This window comes from Nuphar pumila, chromosome 7, assembly GCF_984573655.1.
Source record: "Nuphar pumila chromosome 7, dmNupPumi1.hap1.1, whole genome shotgun sequence".
NCBI lineage: Eukaryota > Viridiplantae > Streptophyta > Magnoliopsida > Nymphaeales > Nymphaeaceae > Nuphar > Nuphar pumila.
In genome coordinates this window covers 3,162,729-3,187,885 of record NC_143255.1, presented here as the reverse complement: position 1 = coordinate 3,187,885, position 25,157 = coordinate 3,162,729, and the positions used below count along the sequence as shown (strand labels likewise).

The following is a 25,157-nucleotide window of genomic DNA, read 5'->3' as shown; positions in this document are numbered from 1 at the left end:
TTTAGTTTCAACAAAGGTTCCTAATTATGAATATGATGTAGTTCTTTTTTTTTTTGCACTTGAATATAGTTTATTGTCATCAAAATTATTATTATTATTTGATAGCTTAAATTTCTTGCTCCAACCTGATTTTGGGTTCAGATTACGGTTGGGACTTATTAGTCAAAATTGGTATCCATATTCGAGCCAACCATGATCCGGACAGTATCGGATCCGTTAGTAGCCCTGAGGCCATTGAGATATGATCAGTTGATTTCCTGCTTCAAGAATTTCAAAACTTCATTACCCAACCGAATGGATTGAGCAATAGGGTCACCGGGGAATTCCTCCCTCCGATTCCTCTACAAAATTGCACCACCATGTAGTAGCTCAAGCATTTCCATGCCCCCATCATCGCAGACGGCCTTGACAACGATGATGTCTTCCTCCTCGACGGCACCTTCGCCTTTTGCGGCGACCTCGATTCTGGCAATCTCTACTGTGCCCACTTCCTCTTCACCCAAATCCATGAATTCATGTTTTTTCTTTTGAACGTCATAATCAGAGGATACCAACTGGTCCCAACCTCATTATTCCATTCAATTCTAAACCCAGATTCGGTGAATGAGTCTCCTTCCGATCTCTAGATGTTCCCCAAAGCGTCCTAGCAATTGTTGAATGTCCAACAAGGCTAAATGGTCGATGGATAGTGGATAATTTTTTGTATTTAGTGCCTATTTGTATGTGTAGAATACATTGATTCATGAGTATATGTTTTCTGGATATGTGGAAATTTCACGCCAGCTATTCGATGAAATTCCCCAATGAGATATTTGATCTTGGAATTCAAAGATTTTGAGGTGTGCTAAGCGGGCCATTGCCTATGAAGCATGGACACTCTTTAATGTGATGCAGAAGAAGAATGTGATCCAGTGGAGTTCCATGATTGCTGGTTATGTACAGCTTGACTCTCTAGGGATGCTTTATACTCTTGGTGTAAAGCCTGATGATACTGGCTTATTGGGATGCTCTGTGCTTGCACCCTTGCTGCCTTAATGTTTTAGGGGCGCTACTCTTTTGAGTTCATGAGTTCGATGTGTGATATGAATCCCAAAATCGAGCACTACAGTTGCATGATTGATCTCCTTGCGTGTATTGGGCAACTTAATTATGCAAGGGAGATGGTAGAGAACATGCCGATGAGTCCTGGTAGTCTTATCTGAGATGATCTAATGGCTGGATGTAGGCATATGGAAAATCGGATCTTTCATACTATGTGGCTAAGCATTTGATGCAACTGGAAACTAGCAACTATGGAGTTATTACGTTGGTGATCTGTTGCATCCCCAAATAGGGGAACTACAAGCAGCCGGTGGAGAGATAGGTCAAATGTTTATGGTTGTGAAATTTCTGTTCAACATTGAACACAGTTTCACTGCTTCAAGGAGGGACTTGCACTGATTATTGGTAAGCATGCTTGTCTACATTTTTCACCTGGAAAGTGTTATAGAATAATTTTTTGGTTAATATGGTAAATTTTTCCTTCATTTTGTTGTTAATTTTCCTTGGAAAGTTCACAACGCTCTCAAATTTCCATCTTCACCTTTCCCACCTATTCATCATCTCTTGCACACACATGTTGTAACTACATTCAATATTATCATGCAAATCTTTGGTGTTATATGCATGTTATTTGCCTTTCATTACTCTGAGCATAATGCCAGAGCTTCCCATGCTTCATGATCAGTAGCCAGTAGGATGCGTACAACATTGGCTCTCGGGACTCCCATATCCAGGTTACGGCATGACACTATAGTCAGCTTATGAGCTAAATAGCAATGGAATTCTGAAAAGTTAATGCAGTTGAAGCACAAGCAGTCAGCTTCATGTTTCATTGGCCTGAGTAGACCAAGCACACTAGCTTATTGAGAAGGCACGTTATTAAATAAAAACTGTTACATATTTTTGGAAATAAACCAAATACTGCCATATGCCCTCATATTGAGGAATAAGCCACAACACACGCAATTCCTCTTATTACTATATTTATTTTTTCTGCAATTAATGGTTCTATATAGGTCAAGTTTTAATACTTTCTTTTTTCCAAATAGACTTGTTCTAGCATGAATTCTGCACTTTCTCACTACGCCACCCAAAAAATAGTCCATGTTCAACTACAGTCTGTCCACAATAGACATCACAAATCAGTTCTCGAAATGAGAATCAGTGAAAAACATGAAGCCTAGTCTTCCATCTTCACTTGAGAATCAATGGTTTTTGTGCAATGTCGAAAGGGCCCTGATGTAGTGGGATTGTTTGGATTGTTACAACCTCTAGCAGATGGTTCGAAATCTGTCACATAGGTGCGGGTGTGAATGCGGTATTTTAAAAAAACTTGGGTGCGGGTGTGAATGCGGTATTTTAAAAAAACTTGGGTGCGGGAGTGCGGAGAGGATATATATATAAATATAATTTTGAACAGTTTCAAGTTATCACTATGTGTATGTGTGTGCATTTATGTATTTATATATATGATCTAGATAAAACTGGACTTGCTTAGGGTTAGTTGAATCTACTTTTAAACAGAAATGGACCTCAGTGTGGTTGACTTCACCTGACACAAAGGAAGCCGTGTCCAAGTGTCGCACCCGCATGGGTGTGGTGCTCTGTTAGAAGAGTCTGTATTACATAGTTCGAAATTGGTACGACGTCAGTATATATTCTGAAAAGACTATTCTCTTATTTCCTTGGATTTAGACATTTTATGCACAAGAATTTTGATGGAATGACTAGAAGGTAGAAATACAGAAAATACAAAATGCAGCAATTCAGAAAACAAGAAATCTCATCGAAAAATATTTCGAAGAATACCTTAAAGACAATGCACTTTTACCAAGTTAGCCTTATCTTTTAAACTTCTATATCTGAAGGAAAATAAATAAGGCCATAGCCTGTTCTATCCCAAGCAAAACAAGGAAAGGAAAAGATGGATAGAAAAGGAAAAGGAAAAGGAAAAGGAAAATGATAATTGTGATTTGTGCATCTCAGTATCTCACTGATCCTTTCTAAAATTGTTATAGACTCTAGATTTGTGAGTCATTATTATTGCTAGAAATTGCTATGTGCACACACACACACACACAAAGAGGAGTTAGGTCTATTTTCGGGTCCAAGTCTGGTTTGATCTTAGAGTAAGTGGGTCTGTACCTGGTTCATTGGCAATTGAGCTTGGTCCATGTGATCCACATGCACCTGTAAACAAGCAATGATGCTACCCATAGTTACCAGGATAAGAAGCAGATGCGAGAAGCGATACACGAAAGCACAAATTGAGAATCTTTTAGAAAGACTTGGACGAATGAAGCATGAGAGTTTAGGAAGCATAAAGATAAGAAAGTGAGAAACAATAATAAAATTGAGTAGAAAATAACATAAAAATATAATCATAATTTGTATTCTTCACTTAAAGTAAATTGCGACTATTTTTACCAACAGTAATGCAAGCATACATTTAAAAAGGAAAGTTCAATTTTTAACATGAGAAAGACATTAATAATATCAAGAAAGTACATTTTTATATTGGGAGAAAAAAGTTTTCCATTTTCAGGAAGCTAGTTTTTCCTACAGTTTCAGAAGCATGAAAAAAGTCTGGTTTCATGCTTCCAAAGAGAGCTTCTGAGGTTTTAAAAGCTTCCAGTGACTATAGTGCTTCCTACAAAGCAGATAGTCACGAAATTAATAGTCAGGTTAAGATTCATTTACTTATTTTGCATTATTCTGAACCTCATCTTTTGGTGCATCTGAACCTCAGGTTGCTATGAACCACAAATTTATTGTTTAAAAGAAACCGACATCCTAAATTAGTACTAGTAGGCCATGCCTAGTAGTGTGTAGGCACCTGGAAACCAGGTTGGAACCTGGCTAGCCCAAATCCTTCTGTAACGGATGCTTCAGGACAGAACTTGCTTAGCATGTGGTAAGTGAATTTACTCTCCTACTTGAAATAGATTATTTCATTGAGGCAATAGTCAGGCTGGGTCCAAGTTTACCCTGGTCTTCTGAGTCCAGCTCAAATCAAGTCTGGATTAGGGTATCATATCCTGGTCCAGGGGGCTCCAAAGCAAACCCAAGTTACACAGGAGAAACATTTTTTTTTCCAATCTTTTGATGACAAACTGTACCTTGCTTAGTTCTTGGTTCAAATCAAAGTTTCAATTAGAGATTCAGAGCTTTCTGGTTCAAAACCGGTAAGTTTTTTGGGTCTAACATAGGCAGGTCCCAATCCATTGAACTGCTTTATTTTTCACCTTCAAAATTATCCAATAAAGGAAATAAACTCTTCGCCCTTTGATACAACCACTTGCCGCAACCCATCTTTCCCCTTTGGGCCCACTCATTGCTATAAAGGATGCACAGGCTAGACAAGCTGGCGTCTGCCATCTTCTCTGGTGAGGTCTGAGGGCACTGCCAGCATGAAGCGAACGTATTCTCGCGTAGTGAAACCCTGGTCCTATGACAGACCTGATCCTCTTCTGGTCGAGGGAGTCATAGGAGATGTATTGAACTATTATGTGCCCAGTGTGAAAATGGTGGTCCGCTACGAAACCAGGCTGGTTGTAAATGGACGCAACATGAAGCTCTCAGATGTAGCCAAGGTACCACTGGTTGAAGTCTGGGGCCTCCCAGGTGATGAAGCCCTTTATACTCTGGTATGTCACATACCCTTCATTTGTATAGGATAATGATCCATGATTTTGATTTTCCATGTTTGATCTGTGGGTATTTGACCGTTTGATCTGTGAAATGAGCCCCATAGCAGAGTATTCGCAGAGTCAGGTCTGGATCATGGTGGTTTAGATTGGTCCAGAGTCAAGGATGCTCACTGGAGAGGTTGAACCATGGATGTGATGAGTCCAGGGTCCATCCATGCATGACTGGTTAGTCAGTGTATTGAGTCATGCAGATGAGTTTGCATGAACCATGTGCATGTTGCTGCTGGATATGCACTTTTGGTCTACTTTTTGCCTTGTTGCATTGCATCTTGGGACAGGTGGGTTAGCTTGGGTGATTCCGCCTTGAGCCGGTTTTGCTTTTGCATGTTGAAGATGGGGGGAGCTTTTCACAGATCCTTTATCAAAATTCATCTGAGAAAACCAACCTAGCATGCTTTTGTTATCACAGTACAATTTGTTCTCACAGTACAATTTGTGCTATGTATTATCCAATTAATTGACTGGGACACTGTGACAATGTAATGGCCAGGTTTTAGCAAACCCAACCTGATTTTTCACCTGAAAAGAGTTTTGGAACAATTCTGATAGATCTCATAAGCTTTAGATCGGCTAGTAGCATGCATTATTATTTGGAACTTTGTCTAGCTTTGGTTGTTTTGTAACCTGTGCCTATCTCTGATCCAAGCTTGGACTAAAGTCAGATACAAAATGCATGCAGATTTGAGAAAACCAACAGGGATTTTTTCCTGATTCTATCCAGTTTGGTTTTGTAATGAGTCAAGCCCAAAGCCAGGCCTCGTTATGCCTTTGCTAGAGTGGTCAGATTTGCACCTACTTTGTCTGGCTTGAGCCTGACCACCGTGGTGATTTTACCTTAGACTACCAGATTGGTAGGCTCACCCTGGTTTCATGCTGTAGTAACTGATAATCAAGTTGGCCAATATCTTTTTATAAGGATATAATGCTCATAAGATTTGTTAGGGTATTTATAATAACCAAATCAGATCCAATTGGATTTAGTATTATTGGGTCTAGACCTCAGGGTTGAATGGTTCAAATTTGGTTATCACTCTACTCTTATCGAATCTAAATTTATGCAACATAGCTTAATCAGATTATTTTTATTGGATTTAAACATACTTAGGCTTGCAATGGTTTTATAGCAGAAAATTTGATGCCATCCAACCATTTATCTGATTGGATCTGGTCGAGCCATGGAGACTTATCAAAGCCTATTTTTTCTTTTTGTTTGAGATTAAACTTACCAAAGCCTATTAAAGGGGTTTCAGGCTGGTCGGATATCCGATCCAGAGCAATGCAACTCACAATCGTGTATCTCTAGCATGTGTATGTGAATTGAAATGTAACAAATTTAAATTATGTGGTCTTCTAAAATGGTTTCACATTTTTTTGCTTTCCCCTTTGATGCTATCCATCAGATAATGGTCGACCCAGACACACCCGGTCCTGATGAACCAAATTTGCAGGAACGGCTGCTCTGGTATGCTGAATTTTCTTTTGTAGTTGTAAATGAAGTTCTTTTTCTTCTCGTATTTTTTATCATGAACAATGATTGTGCAAAAGAAGAGAAAATTGGCTCCTAACTAAGAAAGCGCAATTTTTGCACAGGTTGGTTACAGACATACCTGCTGGTTCCAATTCATCCCAAGGTTTGTGCCTTGTAAGCTCTTGTTTTTTTCTGTTTTATCTATCAGAGGTGTACTTTGATGCATTGTGCATGTACTTTTGTTATGGTAATTCTTACAGTTTTATGGCTCCATTTGAGCATTATTGTTGTCAGAAGATGACGCCGACAGTGTCATCATGCAGCCCTTTCTACAACATCATGATGCCTCCTGTGATGAGGCCCCATAGGAACATGACATCATGAGCAAAAAATCACTGTAATAAGTTAATAACTACAGAGGAAAACTGTGTATTTTCTCTATCACTTGATCTAATTGCTTTCGAGGCACATAATACATGCATGCAGGATACTACTGTTGCCACTATTGATAATAATGGTAATAATAGTATCGGTAACTGTGACAATGAGAACAACAGCAAGGAGAAGTATTAGAAAAAGAAGACAAGGATGATAATAATTCGGACAACCTTATTTTTATCTTCCACCTTAACCATCACTAATTGCTTAACTTGAAAAAGTTAAGAGGGATTGGACCAATCTGTGATTTGCACTGTTTTTATTGATTAAAAAATCTTGCTTACTATGACTGGAAACTGAAATAGCATTATTTGGCAATTTATATTCATGGTTTTCTTGGTTATTTTTGTTATTTACACTAACTATGAGGAAAGCGTATGTTCAGTGGTTGGAAGATGTTAACCAACTTTACATGTCAGATTGAATAATAATATCTAGTGATTTTCTTGGTCGTTCTGCTTTGACTAAGTTGGAAGATCTCTTAAATTTGCCATTAGATGTTAGATAGATACTATACATGTGTGTGTGTTGAGAGAGAGATTAGCATTGTGATGTTTCCGGGTTCATTTCCAAACAGGCACCGAAGTTGTTGAGTATGTGGCTCCTGACCCAGAGATCGGCCGCCACAGATATGTCTTTGCTGCTTTCAAGCAGAAACAACCGATGGGAATGCTTGAACCCATCCCTCCACGTGAAAATTTTTCCACAGATGCCTTTTCTGCATGTCTAAATATGCCCAACCCATCTGGGGCCATCTTTTTCAAAGCTGAACATGAACCGTAGCTTGCTGATAAATCATCAATAGTAGGCATGCTTTTACAGAGGCACAGAAGTTATTTGGAGGTTATACAAATATCTGGATATACGAAACACAAACAGTGAGATGGGAGCAGGGGAGTTAAGCAGCAAATGATGTTCTGGGAGCATGAGAGGTGCAAGGCTTCCTGCTACAAAGACATGGTTGAATTCATCCTTCAGTTACACCTGCTAGTTTCTTCTGCTATAGTGACTGCATGACTTTCTTGGCATTGACACTGGAGAAATGAGAACCCAAACCTCTGATTCAGTGACAATGCTCCTTAGAGATAGAAGTCTGATTTTGTTTGTTCATTAAATAAATATTTGTCATCTGTGCTTCTTTTTCATAATCCATCCTTCAATTACACCTGCTGGTTTCTTTTGCTTTTTTTTAGAGAACAGAATATATTGCATTAATGTAGATAAGTACTACAGATCTTATCAATAAGGCGACGTGTGATGAGATATCACACCCCTATAACATAAAAATAAATGAACATACAGATCCACAAAAACCATATAAAGGAGCAACAGAAAAATCCATACAAAAGACCATCATCTAGCTCACACCATGCCCCATCTCAGCCTTTGCCCCAGGCGGCATCAAGAGACCGACCAAGTCCCTCCTAGCCAGTAGATGGGGTGATCCGGCTATTTGTGTCTCACTCTGTCGTTGACCTCCCATCTTAGCTGGAATAGAATGTAATGAAGACTGCAAGACTTTCCTTTGAAGATGTGTTGATTCCGCTCTAGCCAAATTAGCCTCCAAGCTGTCAAAATCCTAACGTGCCAAACAAACTTTCAATGGTAGCCTTTGGACTGCATATAGGTTGCAATAAAAGCCTCCATAGGAAATGAATACTGTCTCACTCCAAAAAATGGTCCTTTCATACTTTATTCCGCAGGGAATGCATGAAAATGCAATTCCAAAATAGGTGGTGAGAGCATTCTTCGCAATAACAAAGTGAGCAATGACTAGCAAGGTGAAAACCCCTCATTTTGAGCCAGATTTATGTATTAACTGTGTCATGAAGTAGCATTTAACCCTTAAGGAATGCTCGGAAAGGTAGACCCACTTCCCATAAAGCCTTTTTCAAAAGCTATCAAAGTGCCGGTGTGCCTAGGGACTGGATTTTTTTGCAAATTTTATCTTCCACTATGTTCTAATGTGATTCCCTAGATACCCCCAAGTGAAGTGATAGGCCTAACTATTTCATTGGTAGGGCCCCTTCTTCCCAATTAAATATTGTTGTGGCAAGCTTTTGCAAGCCCCCATATTGATCATTGAAAACCATGACTTGACTCTTTTCTTCATTAATACATAGGCTCAAGATCTCTGAAAAATATTTAAAGATCACCTATACGGCCCACATATTTTTCTTTGTGGCTTTCCCAAAAATCAACAAGTCATTCGTGAAGAGAAAGTGTGATATATTAATCTATTCCGATCACCTTCCTCATTTCCACTTGAAATCATCATCGATAGTGCTTCCGAAGCCAATATAAAGAGAAGAAGGGAGAGAGGGTTCTCTTGCCGCAACCCCTTTTTTGGTTTTAAAAAAAATATCATTTTCCCCATTGATTGTTACTTCAATCAAAGTTGCAAAAAGCATTCCTTCCACCCAATGCCCAGGCTTCTCACCAAACCCCATATATTTCATACAATAAGATATGAATCTTCAATCAAGTGAATCGAAAGCTTTTTTTAGGTTAATTTTCAAGATAAAGGAATTCGTACCTGATTACTTGATAGAGAAGATAGCTTCATGTGTCAAAACACGAGTCATGAAACCGTCTATCGAGAATTAAGGCACTTTGCCATTTTGAGATGAGTTGTCCTATTGAACCTTTGATTCTTGTTGTCAAAATCTTGGAGATAATTTTAAAAGTTGAACCAACCAAAGAGATGGGTCTAAACCTTCCAATCTCATCGATACTTTCTCATGTAAGCTTGAAGAATTCTATGGAAAAACCATCACACCCTGGACTTTTGCCATTTGGAAGAGACCAAATCACATTATTTATCTCCTCCAAAGTGAAAGCACTAGAGCTGACCCTCCTTCCCTTCTTTGCTAATGAAAGCCAAGCTGAAGAATATATGGTATTCCACTGTCACCACATTAGTGAAGCACTTTTTGAAGTACTCGGTGGTGCTATGCAAAATGCGTGATTCATCCTTTCGTACTCCAATTATCATAGGTGGGATGTTATTTACGCTTCTTCTCGTAGAGGCACAATGGTGAAAGAAGTAGGCGTTCAACTTTTTCACTTTGAGCTATCGTAAGCACTCCTGCATCCTCTACTTCCCAATGAGATCAACAAGCCTTTGACATTCTATTTTCATGCATCCGAATTGTTTTCTTGCTGGTGTTGTATAGTTTTCAATTTAGCCTCACATTCATCAATTTGCTTGAACTTTTCTGAACAATGCTCTTTATTCCATTTGATGAGTTTAACTTCTCTCAAAACCAATTTTAGCATTGATTCTTTGTGCAGCCCATCCACTCACTTAATTTCATCATTCACATAATAACTCCACAAAGTGGGGCTCCCTGGTCCACCAAAGCTCTATAAGAAATCTTTTACTTCGAATGCCACTCATTCCAAGATAACCAGGTCCAACATCTGCAGCCCTCAAATCATGGTGTTGTTGAAGTATGTTTATGGGAGAGGGTGATGTATGCTCTCCCCCGATGATTCACTCAATCCCACGTCTGTGTTCGGGGGTCTGAATGAGCACCACGTATATAAACACATGGGGCTCGTATTCCCGTGTATGTTGACATCACTTAGCATTGGAGTGTGGTGTGGTTGCAAAGACTTAAGTAACCTTTCTTGTTATTCTTGCCATAAAATGATGGTTTGAGAAAATGACAAAAATGTCCTTCATTCAAAAAAGGAAAACAAACGGTTCAAAAAAAGGACAAACATGTCCTCCATCCAGAAAGTCGATGATGGTGTTGACTCTTTAAAGTCTACACAGCGAAATGAACCTTAGCCGACGATCCGATGGTGATCCGGCGAAACGATGGTGAGTCAGCGATCCGATGGTGATTCGACAAAACGAACCTGAGCCATCAAAAATGTTTGTTTGAACTTTTCATCATCATTTTCTTCTTCTTCCTTCTCCGTAAAACACTGTAAAACCCTCTCTCTCTCTAGAAAAGAAATCAAGGAAGGCAAAGAGCTGGCAATCCGATGGTGATCATCATCATCTTTCTACTAGCAGTAGCATCATTCAACTTGATGAGTTGTGAAGCTTGATTCAGAGTTTTTACCCTTACAGGAGGGGGGGTTGGGGGCTTCTCCCAGCGTGGGTAGCATAGTTTTTGTCCTTACAGGAGTGGGATTTGGGGGCTCTTCCCAGCGTGGGTAGCATCATTCAACTTGATGAGTTGTGGAGTCTGATTCAGAGTTTTTGCCCTTACAGGAGGGAGGTTTGGGGGGGTCCTCCAAGTGTGGGTAGCATCACTCAACTTGATGAGTTGTGGAGCTTGATTCAGAGTTTTTGACCTTACAGGAGGGGGTTCGGGGGCTCCCTTCGGCGCGGGTCCCGCTGCGCGGTCAGCGGGCGGGGGTCTAGGGAGGGCCGCCCTTGACGGGGGGCTTGGGGGTCAGCGCCCCCCAGACCAATTTTTTTTGGGGCCTTTATATGATATCTTTTATAAATCGCTACTCTCTAATATGATTTTCACTGTAAATCACTACTCTCTTATCTGATTTTCACTGTAAATCGCTACTCTCTGATCTGATTTCTACTGTGCAACACCAACCCATCCTTGTGCTATAGCAAGAGGAACAATCATGTCCCGACATTTCTTTATTTTTTTTTATTATTCTATGTTTTGCTTATTTAGTAAATCTGCAATTTCATTCAGCTTTTGCTTATGTTGGCAAATATGTGTTTCATATCCCATCCTATTCTTGTGTTAATTCTCGACTTTTGCTTTCATTTCAATTTTCTGAGAGTTTTAAATCTTCTGATTCAAGTTATTACCTCTGTTCCAGCAATTTGAGTTCCCATTTTCATTGGCCACTACATTTCTTTTATGTTGCGATTTCTTTTTTTTTGGGCATTTTTTTTTCGTATGATATTGATTACATCTCTGTATCAATTCCGATCTATCAGAACATTGTTAAAGTTTGATCCGATTGATTCCTTGGGATATCAATTGACTGTAATTGGGTTTCTAGCAAATTTTGCGATGCATTTAAACAATTAAAGAAAGCAACCTAAAGCTCAAGGCTCTCCAGGCCCTTGATGATTCATTTAGACCATCGATGCATCAACATGCTTCCAAATGCATATTTATATATGTCAATTTAACCATGTGTATGATATATCACATTCATATGCATGTGTTCACCATTCATGTCCATGTGTCTTTACGAAATCATTCCACATACATGCATTCACTCATGAATCATCTCAATTGGGACAAGTGAACAACGCATGCATTTATGTACATGCGAAACACACAACAATGCATGTATGCACATGCATTTGAAACAAACTTCATATAGTATGATGCTTAAGCATGTCACATCAAGTCAAAGCATATAAATAATTTTAATTCTTGACATGTCTCGGAAACCAAAAGTACATGCACACCACACATTTTGAAAATTTATATGCACATTCAGAAATGCAAACATATATCATGTGTAAGCCACAAAATATTAATAAGCATGTCTTTGTTCAATTCAAATGCATACTCAAGTCAAATGCATACTTTTATTCCTGAACTAGTTTCAATTAAAATATGTGAACATGCATGCCATGAGGTACATGCCAAAATACAACAATTCTATGTATGCACATGCATATGCAAGCAACCTTGCACTAATGTCTTAATCAAGCATAACATGTCGATTCTAAGCACAAGAGAAATATCATTCTTTCCTTGATTCACCTCTAGCAAAACATGCATACAAGTATATAAGCATGCGAGTGCAATAACAATAAACTTTCATGATCCATGTTTTCAATACAAGCACATGTCCATACATTCACATGCGTAGAAAGAAAAACTAAATCTCTAACACATGTAAACCAGGGGATAACATGAACAGTTTTCATATGAGAATCTGTATATAGTCATATGCAAATTGCTGAGTCAATGAACTTGAATTTTTTTTTGCAAACCTAATCATCACATAAGCGTTGATCTTAACTGTGCCTAAAAAATCAGTTTTATAAGCATCGATCAAGTCATTCAAACTATATCCAGCATGAACCCAATTCAAGAACAGAAAACGCAGATTAAGGTATATATATATATATATATATATATATATATATATATACAAGCATAAATCTTGATCATAACAAACATAAATAAATCTCGATCATAACCCAATATGAGTCCGTTTTTGTATAAAAACCCCATACACTGAATTTTTATGTGTAAAGAACAAAAAATACCCATATAAAAGGGGATCTATGGATCCTCATCCATGTAATTTAGAATGAACACATAGAATCACTCTTTAACCATGGATTTGCACTAAATATTGCATGGAAATCGAATCGGTATCCGATTTCTCATATGATTCAAAAGAAAGAACCCATACCTCAAAATCGATGCTTGAAGGAAAAAAAATATAGGGATGCTGATGGCGAGGAACGGCCCAATCAGGCATAGTCGGAGGTGTCTACCGAATATAGGGAAGAAGTCACGACAGGGAAAAGATTAAACGAAAGGAAAAGAGGAGAACAATCTTACCAGAACACGGACCTAAGTCTGCTGCCCCTGCCTAAGGTTTTTGTCTTCACAGCGTACGCGAGCTTATCCCCTGCCCCCAAGGCATCACCACACCTCGGCTCGCACAATAAAACCACATTTTCCCAATATTTCATTGTAAAGGAGGCAACTGATTGACCACCCACACCTCGTACTCTAATAAGGGAAGCTAACACCATCTAAGCCAAGAGGATAAAAATTAACTGAGAACCGCCTATAGACCAATTCCACCAACAGTGATGTGGATTCCATCTAAAACAAGTGCCTCCCCTGGATTAAGGAAAGGCAACATTGGTACCCTATATTTTAATTATCAACATGGTTAGAATCAATTGAAATCTAAATTTTGATGACTTCGACATGTCTAAGATAAATATGGGAAATACCATTAGCTAAATCGGATTAATGCAGAAACATAACCACTGACTGATTAAACTTATTAATCAACCTAAACCTACTGCAACCCTACCCTAACAAAAGGATAATTTGTAGAAAACCAAAGCAAACCTGCCTGACAACCCCGATGGAAAGAGGACTTTATCATTATACCTTAACCCCATTTCCAGTTAAGCTATGTAGCGTGAAAACTCATGCCAACACTACCTTACTGTAGAAATTAATATTTGCAACAAGGTTTTGTTAGTTAACTAACAGAGAACTCTCATGACATAAAAAGAATTTATCTAACTAACATACTTAACAATTTGGATCACAGAAATATTTTAACACACTTGTTTAATAGCGTATGATCTAAATATCATATTAGGAGAATTAAGACCCTCTTTCATCTCATAAAACATGCAGCGTGTGATTCATTTTTACCAACATATAAAGCGAATTCAATTATTATGTTTTTGCCCATGAAACCATAAAACACCCTATTACACTACTGTCAAATCAAAGTAATACCCGAACTGAATGAATAGCCAAAACCCCTTAGCATAACCTCATATATATATATATATATATATATATATATATATATATATATATATATATATATATATATATATATATATTCTGATCCAAACCATCGGAAATTCCCAAATTGCTCAATTTGGGGTTTTCCGACAACCCCCCACAACCACTCCTTCATAATAAAAAACTGAAATCCCTCCGTTTTCATATTAGGGTTAACAACACCCCTCTTAAACTTAGAAATTTGAAACCCTTAATTTCCATATGCAAAACCCCCTTTTTTTCTCTTCGATTTGGGATTTCTTGATCTCCCACTCACTCAATGACACACTTAATACCCTAAAGAAATCAACAGCAACCCTACATCGAAAATCTAAAATCTCAGAATTAGTCGATTCGGGATTTCCATTGTAATAAGCCCCAAATCCCCTTTTCACTTAGGGATTTCCGGTCGTCCCCATAAAGCATGTCAGACTTACGATACCTCTGAGGAAAAATAGACAGTAAAACCTACCTGTTCTGAGGATTTGGAAGTCACTGCAGCGAGAGGATGGTTGCCGGCGTCGGTTTCTTCTGCAGCCATGCGCGAAAAAGTGAGAGACGAGAGACAGAGGGTAGGAGAGAATGAGAGAGAGAGGTAAGGGATGAGAAGCAGAGGAGAGTGAGAGAAACAAGAGGGAGAAGGATAGCGAGAGGCAAAGTGGGCAGGTGAGGGCTCTAAATAGGGAGGGTGATCCCCGAAAAGGAAGGGGATTTCCACCCTCCACCCGATGGCCTCACACCCCACCTGATTCGCACAGCGTTAGGGTTTTGAAACCCTAAGGCTTTCCCTTTTTCTTTTCAGTGTCGAGTTCAACCTTGTAGCAGCTGAACCCCTTTAACTTGTTTCTTTTATTTTTTTTGTTTTTTATAAGCATGCGAGCTACGGGCCGGGTTCGAGACCCGGGTCCCGCCGTGATTTTGGATCCGCACCACCCACGCGATATAGATCCATGAGTTGGATCTGAATGGATCCAATCGTGGATCCCTTGATATACATATATATATATACATTATTTATTTATTTATTTATTTATTTATTTATTTATTTTATAAGTATATATATAAGGTATTGTACCTATATATAGAGAGATCATATATGGATCCTGGATCCATAACTTGGATCCATGCCTGAATCACACAAATTACGCCTTATTTATATAAAAATATTCAAATAGTTAACGAAAAAAATACAGTTATTACATCTTTTCCCCCTAAAAAGAATTTCGTCTTTGAAATTTCATTGCAGGATTCCCGTAGAGATCGTAGTATGAGGGGATTGGTATGACAAATCTATTGATTTATGACAAGTTATCTCCATCAATCTTGGCAAACCCTCATAATTTACCATAACACTTTATCTCGCTTTGATTGATTCGTTACGACCATGTCGATGGAACCTGGGCCAAGCCCATACTCAAAGACATCGGTCTAAAAATCGAGCCTCAAACGATTTTTTTTCCAGACTTAGCTAAATTTTCGAAAATCTCATGAAATGAATAAGCACAAAAATATGCGATATTACATCGTTAACCCCTCAAGATTGATCCCAAACAAATTATTTTCATACAATCACACTAAGACTTTTAAATTCACACCAAATGAAAATTATGGATGTAATCAATCATAAAGAGTCCATATGCTTTAAATAAAAGTATTAAATAGCCTTACCAGTGAAAGAGACTGTTCTTGTATCAGAGCCACTACAAAATCTTACACTTTGATCATCTTTTTAACATTAAGTTTTTAAATTTTGGTAAGTGAACTCTGTCCTGAAATATCAGCAAGTCGTGCCTCGTACTTCAGATCAGTCTTCTTCACTGGTAAGGCTATTTAATACTTTTATTTAAAGCATATGAACTCTTTAAGATTGATTGCATCCATAATTTTCATTTGGTGTGAATTTAAAAGTCTTAATGTGATTGTATGAAAGTAATTTGTCTAAGATCAATCTTGAGGGGTTAGCGATGTAATATCGCATATTTTCGTACTTACTCATTTCATGTAATTTTCAAAAATTTAGCTAAGTCTGGGATAAAAATCGTTTGAGGCTCGATTTTTAGACCGATGTCTTTGAGTATGGGCTTGGCCCAGGTTCCATCGACAAGGTCATAACGAACCAATCAAAGCGAGATAAAGAGTTATGATAAATTGTGAGGGTTTGCCAAGATTGATGGAGATATCTTGTCATGAATCAATAGATTTGACTTTTAGTTATAGCGAAATTGGATCATATATTTTTTTTTTAGATCTTGATACGATGTTATGTTTATGTCTTTCATGGATAGATAAGCCATTATGTGAGAGAATTATGCCTTGAGCAAGGTCTCGATCGAAGACAACTAGCTGCGCAAAGCCCTGAAAAATAGGAATAAGTGGAGGTTATTCAGGACAAAGAGTCTGTTAGAATTAGCAAGGACAATAAACAACGACGCGATTGTGATAAAATAAAGGAAACTCTATCCAATAATCAAGAACAAGCTAAGGGAATAACATGTTGTGTCTATCATCCGTGACTAAACAAGTAAGAAGTAGTAAACATACACTCTAACAGTCTTAGGTTAAGATTCTCCACTGATTTAGTACAGATTTTGCCATCAAAGAAATCATATATGAATTTTGTCGAGACCAACTTTTAGCTCCAAACTTCTCTTAGAAACTCATTGCGTGTTGTCTTGATCCTTATATGTTGGGATATATGTTGGGAGCTCGTACACATATGTGCAACCTTGTTGATACCAATCTCCTCAGACTACGATTTCTACAGGAATCCTGTACTGAAATTTCGAGGGCGAAATTCTTTTTAGGGGAAAAGGATGTAATAACTGTATTTTTTCGTTAACTATTTGAATATTTTTAAATAAATAAGGCGTAATTCGTGTGATTCAGGCATGGATCCAAGTTATGGATCTAGGATCCATATATGATCTCTCTCTATATATAGGTACATTACCTTATATATATACTTATAAAATAAATAAATAAATAAATAAATAAATGAAATATATATATATATATATATATCAAGGGATCCACGATTGGATCCATTCGGATCCAACTCATGAATCCATATCGCGTGGGTGGTGCGGATCCAAAACTGCGGCTGGACCTGGGTCTCGGACCCGGCCCGCAGCCCGCATGTTTATAAAAAACAAAAAAACAAAAGAAACAAGTTAAAGGGGTTCAACCGCTACATGGTTGAACCTGATACTGAAAAGAAAAGGGGAAAGCGTTAGGGTTTCAAAACCCTAATGTTGTGTGAAACAGTTGGGGTGTGAGGTCGTCGGGTGGAAATCCCCTTCCTTTTCGGAGATCACCCTCCCTATTTAGCGCCCTCACCTGCCCTCTTTGCCTCTCGCTATCCTTCTCCCTCTCGTTTCTTTTGCTCTCCTCTGCCTCTCATCCCTTACCTCTCTCTCTCGTTCTCTCCTACCCTCTGTCTCTCGTCTCTCACTTTTTCGCGCGCGGCTGCAGGAGAAACCGACGTCGGCAACCATCCTTTCTCTGCAGTGACTTCCAGATCCCCGAAACATGTAGGTTTTACTGTCTATTTTTCCTCAGAGGTACCGTAAGTCGGGCATGCTTTATGGGGACTACCAGAAATCCCCAAGTGAAAAGGGGATTTGGGGCTTATCACAATGGAAATCCCGAATCGACTGATTCTAAGATTTCAGATTTCCGATGTAGGGTTGTTGTCGATTTCTTTAGGGTATTAAGTGTGCCAGTGAGTGAGTGGGAGTCCAAGAAATCCCAAATCGAAAAGAAAAAAGGGGCTTTGCATATGGACATTAAGGGTTTTAGATTTCTAAGTTTAAGAGGGGTACTGTTAACCCTAATCCGAAAACCCCCAAATCTATGATTTGGGGGAGGGATTTCGAATTTTTGTTATGAAGGAGTGGTTGTGGGGGGTTGTAGGTAAACCCCAAATTGAGCAATTTGGGGGTTTCCGATGGTCTGGATCAGGAAAAAAAAATATAGTATGTGGGGTTATGCTAAGGGGTTTTGGCTATTCATTCGGTTCGAGTATTATTTTGATTTGACTATAGTGTAATAGGGTGTTTTATGGTTTCATGGGCAAAACATAATGGTTGAATTCGCTTTATATGTTGGTAGAAACGAATCACACGTTGCATGTTTTATGAGATGAAAGAGGGTCTTAGTTCTCCTGATACGATGTTTCGATCATATGTTGTTAAACAAGTGTGTTAAAATATTTCTGTGATCCAAATTGTTAAGTCTGTTAGATAAATTCTTTTTATGTCACGAGAGTTCTCTGTTAGTTAAATAACAAAACCTTGTTGCAAATATTAATTTCTACAGTAAGGTAGTGTCGGCATGGGTGTTCACGCTACGTAGCTTAACTGGAAATGGGGTTAAGGTACAATGATAAAATCCTCTTTCCATCGGGGTTGTCAGACAGGTTTGATTTGGTTTTCTGCAAATTATCCTTCTGTTAGGGTAGGGTTGCGGTAGGTTTAGGTTGATTAATAAGTTTGATCAGTCAGTGGTTATGGTTCTGCATTAATCCGATTTAGCTAATGGTGTTTCCCATATTTATCTTAGACATGTTAAGATCATCAAAATTTAGATTTCAATTGATTCTAACCATGTTGATCATTAAAATATAGGGTACCAATGTTGCCTTTCCTTAATCCAGGGGAGGCACTTGTTTTAGATGGAATCCACATCACTGTTGGTGGAATTAGTCTATAGGCGGTTCTCAGTTAATTTTTATCCTCTTGGCCTAGATGGTGTTAGCTTCCCTTATTAGAGTACGAGGTGTGGGTGGTCAATCAGTTGCCTCCTTTACAATGAAATATTGAGAAAATGTGGTTTTATTGTGCGAGCCGAGGTGTGGTGATGCCTTGGGGCCAGGGGATAAGCTCGCGTACGCTGTGAAGAGAAAAACCTTAGGCAGGGGCAGCAGACTTAGGTCCGTGTTCTGGTAAGATTGTTCTCCTCTTTTCCTTTCGTTTAATCTTTTCCCTGTCGTGACTTCTTCCCTATATTCGGTAGACACCTCCGACTATGCCTGATTGGGTTGTTTCTTGCCATCAACATGCCTGTGTTTTTTTTCCTTCAAGCGTCGATTTTGAGGTACGTGTTCTTTCTTTTGAATCATGTGAGAAATCGGATACCGATTCAATTTCCATGCAATATTTAGTGCAAATCCATGGTTAAAGAGTGATTCTATGTGTTCATTCTAAATTACATGGATGAGGATCCATAGATCCCCTTTTATATGGGTGTTTTTGGTTCTTTACACATAAAAATTCAGTGTATGGGGTTTTTATACAAAAACGGACTCATATTGGGTTATGATCGAGATTTATTTATGTTTGTTATGATCAAGATTTATGCTTGTATATATATATATACCTTAATCTGCGTTTTCTGTTCTTGAATTGGGTTCATGCTGGATATAGTTTGAATGACTTGATCGATGCTTATAAAACTGATTTTTTAGGCACAGTTAAGATCAACGCTTATGTGATGATTAGGTTTGCAAAAAAAAATTCAAGTTCATTGACTCAGCAATTTGCATATGGCTATATACAGATTCTCATATGAAAAGTGTTCATGTTATCCCCTGGTTTACATGTGTTAGAGATTTAGTTTTTATTTCTACGCATGTGAATGTATGGACATGTGCTTGTATTGAAAACACGGATCATGAAAGTTTATTGTTATTGCACTCGCATGCTTATATACTTGTATGCATGTTTTGCTAGAGGTGAATCAAGGAAAGAATGATATTTCTCTTGTGCTTAGAATCGACATGTTATGCTTGATTAAGACATTAGTGCAAGGTTGCTTGCATATGCATGTGCATACATAGAATTGTTGTATTTTGGCATGTACCTCATGGCATGCATGTTCACATATTTTAATTGAAACTAGTTCAGGAATAAAAGTATGCATTTGACTTGAGTATGCATTTGAATTGAACAAAGACATGCTTATTAATATTTTGTGGCTTACACATGATATATGTTTGCATTTCTGAATGTGCATATAAATTTTCAGAATGTGTGGTGTGCATGTACTTTTGGTTCCCGAGACATGTCAAGAATTGGAATTATTTATATGCTTTGACTTGATGTGACGTGCTTAAGCATCATACTATATGAAGTTTGTTTCAAATGCATGTGCATACATGCATTGTTGTGTGTTTCGCATGTACATAAATGCATGAGTTGTTCACTTGTCCCAATTGAGATGATTCATGAGTGAATGCATGTATGTGGAATGATTTCGTAAAGACACGTGCACATGAATGGGGAACACATGCATATGAATGTGATATATCATACACATGGTTAAATTGACATATATAAATATGCATTTGGAAGTGTGTTGATGCATCGATGGTCTAAATGAATCATCAAGGGCCTGGATAGCCTTGAGCTTTGGGTTGCTTTCTTTAATTGTTTAAATGCATCGCAAAAATTATATTTATTTTTATTTGCACTATGTTGTAATGTTCTATGTGTTACCACGGGTGGGAGTCCCGTGATGGTTTTTGCAGGTGTAGATGCGAGCTTTTGCCTTGTTTTTTCATGCTGAATTGCAAAACTCAATAATTGGTTTTTAATAAAAAGATAATGAATAAGAACAATATAATATACGTTCTGGGATCTCCCATCTGGAGAATGAGGATATTAGAGATCCGGTCTTGGGGAGATTGTGAGGATACAAAAACTCTGTGTGCTTTATTTTTGTCTCCTGAACTCGATATTGAGGTTCCTGATCTCGGCCACGGTTTTAGGGAGAGTCCGCCACTTTACCTGGGGTGGTGTGCTTGACACAATTGTTGTTTTGGTATACCAAGGAAGTGTCACTTGTGGGCGTAGAGTGTCCCTAGTGTTCCCGACATTAGATGTGGAGGTCTAATGTTCTGAAGGTGATTCAATCGAGGGCTAAGTTTGAAACCTAGTAATAAAATACAAATTGTGTGTTAAGCTACCCCGGGAACCTAACTTAACCTCGATGATTTTACCTGTTTGGTATATTCGTGTGCAACAGTAATTAATTAAAAAGAGGAACTAAAATTATATGCATTTAATAGGGCATGTATATGGAAATAAAAACTTTATTGAAAAATAATGAAATGTTTATGCATTGCACATAAATCATGCATATTTCTGCTATGCATTAGAACATGCATATGTTATCTGTTCCCTTAATTCTTACATGTTGGTGGATGCATGATGTTTAATCTCTATTATCTTGCTTACTTAAATTGTGATTCATGCTGTTGTTTAATGATTCTTCATACTTAGAAATTATTCCCTATTGCATGGATACTTAATTGAAGTTATGAAGTTGTTATAATTGCTTCACTCTAAATGATTGCATGAAGCATGGATACTTCATCGATGGTGAGTTTTTCGATTTTGGTATGTGTGGGATAGAAAACCAAAAGTATGTGAGTTGGTCGTGAGTGCAAAGCGATCACTTGAAAATTAATTCTCATCATAAAGAATGTGAAGGATGGTGTTGTAGAATTGATAGGGGCCCTTCGCTATAAAAGCCCTTAAGATGTATTAGACGAAGATGATGTTTTTGCCCATTCAATGTATGAGCAATTTCATTTTGTGAAAGAATGAAATGAATGTGATGTATGAGCGACTTCATTTTGTGAAAGAATGACGCTTTATTTCTCAACCTTTTTTTTCATCTGGATGCCCTATTTTCGCCAACCTTGAATCTCGGCTCCAACAGCTTTTTTGGTGAATCTCCTGCGATTGGTGCAGGCAAACAAGAATTTTTGGAAGAAAAAAGAATTTTACACTCTCCATGAGAAATTTTACTACTTCCATGCGATACTCCTTGGAAATTTTGCAAGCTTTTAGTAAGTTTGCACGGGGGTTGCGAAATTTCTCACAATTTTTGCATCTATAGTGCAAAAATTATGACACTAGTGAAATTTGTCAAGATTTTTACGTTGTTGGATGCAAAAAGCTTGAAAAGTTTGTGAAATTTCTGAAATATTTGCAGAATTCATGAAGTTTCGCATGTGGTGATGTGAAACTTTTTTCAGCTTGCAAAATTACTGTCGCATTAAATGCGATGTTTTATTTTTGGCAAAACACAAATTGACGACACTTCATTAGTGTCCTTTATCTTGTAATTGATTTTTGACGTAGAAAATAAAGGATCCTGAAAAAACACAAAAAACAACAAATATTTTAGACGAAAATACCTTTTTAATGATATTTTATTCATTGAAAAATGATAAACGAATGCTGAGATACAACCCCGAGAACATTTATAAGATAGGAGATAAACGCGCACAACTGCTCCTATCCCGGTAATTTTATGTTAATTTTTGACTACTTGTGCCAATAATTAAAAAAAAAAACAGAAAAAATAACAGAGAAAGATCAAGATGTTAACTTCTCAATGCCACCAAGCTCATAACGATATGATGAATGGTTGAAAAGAAATACCTTTTGAAACATAGCCTGCTTGGTTGTAATAGTCTGCAGAATAGTTTTCTATTTCAGTTTTAAATCTCAGAAATGAGAACCCTAGAAGAGTTTTCGGTTTTGACTCAAAACTGAAAAAGTTCATGATTTGTGCCTTTGATTTCTTATGATTATAAAAATAAGTTTTTTATGTCGGATGACTGAGATATAGATTTGAGAACAGTGGTTGCTCTGAAGATTTTTTAAAAAATTCTCATTGGGGTTGCAAAATATGTGAGGTTTGCACATGAAAAGGGTAAAAAGGTGCTGAAATTTTGAGAACCTGTTCATTTGGTAATTTGTGGGATAATTTTAAAAATACATCATTTTTGTCATATAGTAAGGTAAATTTTAGAATGTGTTTAACATAGTTTATTTACTATGTTAGAAGGTTTTGTCATATCTAATACACTAAAAGATTTCATTTTTGAGAAGGTGAAAATCAACAACTCACAGTTCATGAAAATAATTGTAGTTTAAAAATCATATAAATTGTTATATATGAGTCATCACATGAAAATAATAAATAGAGCATAAACATGATCCAATGGTCAAATTTTGCTTTCGGGGCTTAGACCTATGTAAATCAAGTGTGTACCACCACGAAAGTGCCCCATGTGTGTGAACTTACCTAAGGGCTATGCGTGATAGATAGTCTCCTATTTACAGAGAGAGAGAGAGAGAGAGAGAGAGTTTGGGTAGGGCTGTAAATGACCTGGCAGAACCGAACTCGAGGTGTTCATACTTGACTCCTTTTGGTAGCGAGTTGAGCGCGGCTCGAGCTAAACACGCTGAGTTCCAAATGACTTGTTTAAAGAGAAAAAAAATGTCACACAGCTAAAAGCAATAAGATTGGAACTCTAACTTGCAAGCCAAACACTTTGTCTATTTATATTATGTGATAGGAAATAATAAATAAAGTAACATAATAGAAAATAAAAAATAAAGTATATTCATCACTATTTAATGAGCCTATACAAGTTGAGTTGAGTCTAACACTTGTTATTGGTGGTTGTCTTGCCGAGCTCATTTTCTGAGTCTGAATGAGATTAGGAAGTAGAGTTGAATCCATGAAATTCTGACAAAAAATTTCTTAATGTGCTGGGCATCTAGATTTTTCGATCATGACCACCAACCCAGCCACCTAACCCCACCTTCAAATCTCTCTACCTACAAAACTTGAGAATTCTCACAAAATTCAACAAAGGGCACCATTAGACCATGAATTTTCTTTCATCTAGGAACAGTGTGACAAATATCGTGAGATCTACTAAAATCTCGCAATAATATCGCGAGAAATTGCCTGAAAGTTTAAAATGACAATTTCTCGTCGCTAGATTTATGAAAATAACATAAACACCATGATTTAAACACAATATTTATGTTTTAAACGGCTATTTATTGCAAAAAATTCATGTATTTTTATTTTAAATAATTTTTATTAATATTCTCTTATAAAATTTTTTTATATATTTTAATTTATTTTCTTATTGCCGAGATTTTGCCGAAAAAATGCGAGATTTATGGAATTTTTTCAATTTCTCGTGAGTTTTTGAAAAACGAGAAATTGTCGGTAAAAGCGTTTGTCACTATGTCTAGGAAACTTGAGTTTAAGATATGTGTTGTGTGTGTGTGCGTGCACGTGCAACTCGTTAGTCTATAGCTACTACCTTGATATGATTCACATCACACTTCTTCTGTAGTATTTGTACTCTCTCTCTCTCTCTTGCATTATCTGGAGTCAGTGGTTTAGAAAATAACATGACCTTGTATTAAGCACTACTATTAAGGGTGTCAACGGGTCGGGTTTACCCTAACCAAACCCTATGGGGTCTGGGTATGGTAACAAATAAGAAAACCCGATTAAGATTCGGGTTTGGACCCAAAGGTCCGATTAATACATGGACTCGCGTATAGTTTTTGAAATTTTATACCCGACCTAAGTTCCGATTAAGACCTGCAATTTTTCAATGTAAAAATGATAAAAAATATTATGTTACCGGGTATGGTTCGGGTCTAATTCATGTAGTTCTTATCGGGTTTGGGTATGGTTTCTCTTATAATCGATCTGATTAGACTTGGGTTTGGACCTGATACCATACCCAAAAATCTGGTGCAAGTCTGATTCTACCTGGGTCCGAACCAAACCCGACCCATTGACACCCTAACTACGAGCTTAAATTAAGCAAAGTCATGAGTAGAGTCATATAAAGTGTATTAGAAAGCAAATATCATGTGATTCCATTTGACATTAGATTTTGGATTCTTCTCGAGCTAGTTCAGGATGAGCCAAGCTCGAACTCAACTCGTTACGAGCTAACGAGCCCAGCTGGGCCAGGCTTGTTACCTGACACGAGTTGGGTTTGAGCAAACTAGGCATGTCTTTTTTTTTTGAAACAGGCTGAGTTCGAATATGCCAGGCTTGACTCGAGCTTGTACACCAGCCTACTTCTAGGTCCAATCCTACCCTGATCTAAAGTCCATAACTACTTGGATCTGAAACTAATCCAACCGAATCTTGGGTACAAAT

The 25,157-nt window shown here is 37.7% G+C and overlaps 1 protein-coding gene across 1 annotated transcript; it reads left to right on the top strand.

The window, feature by feature from the left end:
* Window positions 1–302: 302 nt before the first annotated feature.
* On the top strand, window positions 303–7,785 carry LOC149830865 (protein MOTHER of FT and TFL1-like). Its single transcript, XM_090011898.1, has 4 exons — window positions 303–1,446; window positions 6,152–6,213; window positions 6,342–6,382; window positions 7,235–7,785. Exons 2-4 carry the CDS (start codon window positions 6,155–6,157, stop codon window positions 7,438–7,440), a joined length of 306 nt encoding a protein of 101 aa, XP_089868024.1. The 5' UTR covers window positions 303–1,446; window positions 6,152–6,154; the 3' UTR covers window positions 7,441–7,785.
* Window positions 7,786–25,157: the final 17,372 nt, after the last annotated feature.